The sequence below is a fragment of the Myotis brandtii genome, unplaced genomic scaffold (assembly GCF_000412655.1).
Source record: "Myotis brandtii unplaced genomic scaffold, ASM41265v1 scaffold14, whole genome shotgun sequence".
NCBI classification, from domain to species: Eukaryota; Metazoa; Chordata; class Mammalia; order Chiroptera; family Vespertilionidae; genus Myotis; species Myotis brandtii.
In genome coordinates this window covers 3,275,323-3,279,324 of record NW_005354999.1, presented here as the reverse complement: position 1 = coordinate 3,279,324, position 4,002 = coordinate 3,275,323, and the positions used below count along the sequence as shown (strand labels likewise).

The window sequence follows — 4,002 nt, the reverse complement described above, 5'->3', positions numbered from 1 at the left end:
TTTCTAGAAGATTCTTGAGTAACCTTATAACCGTGGTTTTGAACTCTATATCCAGTAGTTTGCTTTCTTCCATTTCTGTCATTTGTGACTTGTTTCTTTGTCTCCGTATTTTGGCTGCTTCCCTGTGTTGATAGAGTGGCTTTGTGTGCTAAGTGTCCTATAGGACCCAGTGTCTCTCAGCCTCCCCAGTCATCTGAGGTATATGCTTTTGGTGCACCCCTTTGTGCGCTTTGTGCACAGTCTTGTTGTAGTTAAGCCTTGATTTCTGTTGGTATTACTGGGAGGAATTGACCTCCAGGCCAATTGGCTATGAGGACCACTTTTGTCTACAATGGGAGAACTTCTGTGCTGGAGACACCCTTATGAAGCAGGACTTGCTTCAATGGGGCTTTGGTGCTCACTGAGTCTGTCCCCTGAGTGTGTCTCTTATAGATCTGAAGCGTTGTAATCTGATGTGGTCTCACTCTGACCACTGGGCACACTGGCTGTTGGATCTCCAAGGAGGTGCAAAGTCAGCCACTGCCTGAGGCCACCCAGCAGGAGTTACAGAGAGAGCTGAAGATTCCTCCTCTTTGTTTAGGGTTTGGAGGTGCCCAGATGAGGCGCAGCTGTGAAGCAGTGCAGGCTGCTGACGAGCCTTAGGCCTTCTTTTGGAAGCTCTGGGGTTCTTTGACCCAGCTGCAGTTTGTTAGGTTTTAGATTGCAAAAGGCCAGGCCATTCGTATGCAAAAGCCTCTGCGCACAGCTTGGGTGGGGCGGGGTCTCAGGGAATCACGGTGCAAACAGCAATGGTTGCCTGTTGGCCCTGCCCCGGATAGGTCCTTGGGTCTCTGTGTCCCTCGGCCCCATGCAGGAACAATGAACGCTGCAAGCACCTCTGAGAGAAAGCCGTCCTTGTGTTCTGGCCCAATGCCAGGCAGTCCAGTTTCTCCCCCTATGAGTCTGGGTCCCCAGAGTCTCACCCAGAATTGGAGTTCAGAGCAGTTGGGAGTTTGTATCTCTCTCTTGATTGAAAAAGACCACAGCGTACCCAGTTGCCAGCCCGTTTCACGCGGCTACATACCTCCGCTCTTCTGCACCTCTGCACCTCCTACCAGTCTAGATGCACTTTTCTCTTTCCCTCTAGTTGTTGGACTTCCACTCAGCCAGCCTTGCCATGATTCTGGATAATATCCATTTTGTCTTTTAGTTGTAGTTTTGATGTGGTTGTGCGAGGCAGCAAGTTCAGGTGTTTACTTATGCTGCCATCTTGGTTCCTCTGTATTCCTGATTCTTGAGTAAAGACTGAGCTTGTATGTACAGAACAGCTGTTATCAATTTCTTCCATCAGAGCCTTGCTTTATTTTTCTACCATCAACTATCATTTATTTCAGGTAGGATTCCATAACTGTAAATAAGATATGATTGGGGTTTAAACTTCATAGGCATATTTGTCCTGACCTACTCCCCTGTGGTTTTGTGCTTGTTTGTTTGTTTGTTTGTATTTGTTCTTTTTATAAAAACAGCTGGTAAAAACATAAATATAAAGAAGAAAAGAACTTATAAGACCATCATGATTTTTATCCTGCCAAAGACAACATATTGGTTACACTTTCAATTCAAGATTATTCTTTGTTATTTTAATCGCCATTTAATTTGTACTTTGCCAGTATAATAGACCACTATACAATACATTAGAAATCAGTGTTTTATACTGACAACACCTTACAGTGCTTTGGATTGCAAAATCCTTATGATTTACCTCATTTGACCTTCAAAGCAAATCTGCAGAGTAGGTAGGAATTATCATCCTATTTTATAGATAATTGAGATTTACAGATTTGTCCAAAATCATAATTGAGACAGATCTGAGACCTGAATTCAATTTAATAATTAGCATTCTTTCCACTCCATCCTCTTACTAATTGGCTATAAGCCACTTTGCCTTTTTTCATTCCTAGATTTCATTATTAAAAAGGTACTTTGACTTAATGATATTGTAAAATAAGGGTATACCATTCTATCCACCCCTGATCCTTATGCCTTAGAATATTACCACCGTGGTACAGGGTTTTCCTAAATTTGTATTTCTAGTGTCCATCATAAAATTACGATTCTGGTATTTTGCTAATAATTAATACTTCTTTATAGACAGTTAGTACAGTTTATCATCTGTGGAAAATGTGAAAATACACATGATGGTTTTTGTTGTATGTCAACGTAAGATAAGTCAGTATATCACTTTTTCTTTATCAATACTGTTTTATGACCTGCTTTTTATGCTTATGAATATATTATGATTATTGCTTCATATTGCTAAATTTAAGATATATCTACCTCATAATTTTGAGTGGCTATGCTTATGTTCAAAGTTTAGGTTGCTTAACATTTTTCAAACAACCTTGCCATAAATATCCTTTTATACCTTTATTTGCACACTTATCTGATTTTCTTAGAAGAAAATTCCTAGAATTAGTTTTGTCAGGTATACATGGTTTTAGATGATTGTGTGTGTGTGTATGCTTTGTTTTTTAATTTTGTGGGGTTTTGTTATTTGCAAAAGTATCCTATATATGGTGTTATATTCCCACCAGCAATGTATGAGTGCCTATTTTCTCCATATGCTCACCAGTACTGGGTATTATCAGGTCTTTTAATAATACTTCCTTGTTTTAATTAGCTTTAATTAGTTTTAATTATTTGATTATAAAAGACATTAAATATTTTTTACTTCTCTGTTGGTCATTTGTATTTCATTTGTGAACTATAAAATCTGCCCATTTTTCTATTGGGTTAGAATTAGTCTTTTTTCTTCCTTATGTTTTCCTTTATTTTTAAGACTCCTTTACAGTTGAACTAATATTCTGGCTTGAGTCCTTTAATAGCATGCCATCGTTCTTCCCACACAACTCAGGCTGTAAACTTGTAATGATGACACCAGTAATAACAGCCAGTCAGTTCATTGTTTTATAATTGCTTGAAGTCCTTATGATTTACCTAATTTTAGCTAATTTTAAAGATAAGGAATGTTAAACTTTTGCCCTGGCATCCAAATTGACTAAAATAAAATGTCATTAAGTTATGTTTTGACAGAAATGTTGAGGGTTTGTGTGTGTGTTCTGTTAGGTTCAGGTGAGTTTTTGTTTGGTTTGTTTAGTCTATTTACCATGATTAAGTTGTGTGTTTTTTTTTCTTAAACTTAGGTCGTGACAAAGACCTTTCATGGTGCAGGCTTGGTTGTTCCAGTAGATAAAAATGATGTTGGGTACAGAGAGCTCCCTGAAACAGATGGTAATGTATTTCTCATGGACACATGTGTATATGTACATATATATGGCAATATCTGGAGGAAGGCTTTCCTTCTATGGAACAGTAGATGTATACATGTGCCTTTTGTGGGACAGTCACTAGACCTTAGTTATAAGGAGCAAGCTCCGGTTTTAGGGTTAGTCAGGCCTGAAGTAAAATTGGGTTTGTACCTGTGTAACCTTGAGCAAATTATTTAACTCCACTAAACTTTGTTATTTTTATCTGTAAAATGGTTAATGGTGAATACCATTTATAGGGAGGGGTGTTCGGGGTATAAAAAAAGTATGTAAGGTCTTAGCACAGTGCTTGCCTTAATAGTGCTTAAAATATAGTAGTTACCCCCAACCGGTGTGGCTCAGTGGTTGAGTGTCGACCTATGAACCAGGAGGTCACAGTTCAATTCCTTGTCAGGGCACATGATGGGTTGCAGGCTTGATCCCCAGTGTGGGGCATGCAGGAGGCGGCCAATCAATGATTCTCTCTCATCATTGATGTTTCTATCTCTCTCCCTCTCCCTCTCTTAAATCAATAAAAATATATTTAAATATATATATACTAGAAGGCCTGTGCACAAAAATTTGTGCACTGGCAGGGAAGGGGGGGTCCCTCAGCCCAACCTGTGCCCTCTCACGGATCACGCTGCCGCTCGCCCTGCCCGCCCAGCCCACCCCGCCCAAGACACGGCAGGCCCAGATCCCATGCTGGGGTGGACAG

The 4,002-nt window shown here is 39.9% G+C and overlaps 1 protein-coding gene across 1 annotated transcript in view; it reads left to right on the top strand.

Moving 5' to 3' along the window:
• LOC102255039 (chromosome unknown open reading frame, human C4orf27) overlaps positions 1–4,002 on the top strand; it is a 25,723-nt gene that overhangs the window by 15,769 nt on the left and 5,952 nt on the right. Inside the window, exon 6 of the mRNA XM_005860785.2 lies at positions 3,183–3,270. Within this exon, the coding sequence (XP_005860847.1) occupies positions 3,183–3,270 (88 nt within the window). The remainder of the gene's footprint in view (positions 1–3,182; positions 3,271–4,002) is intronic.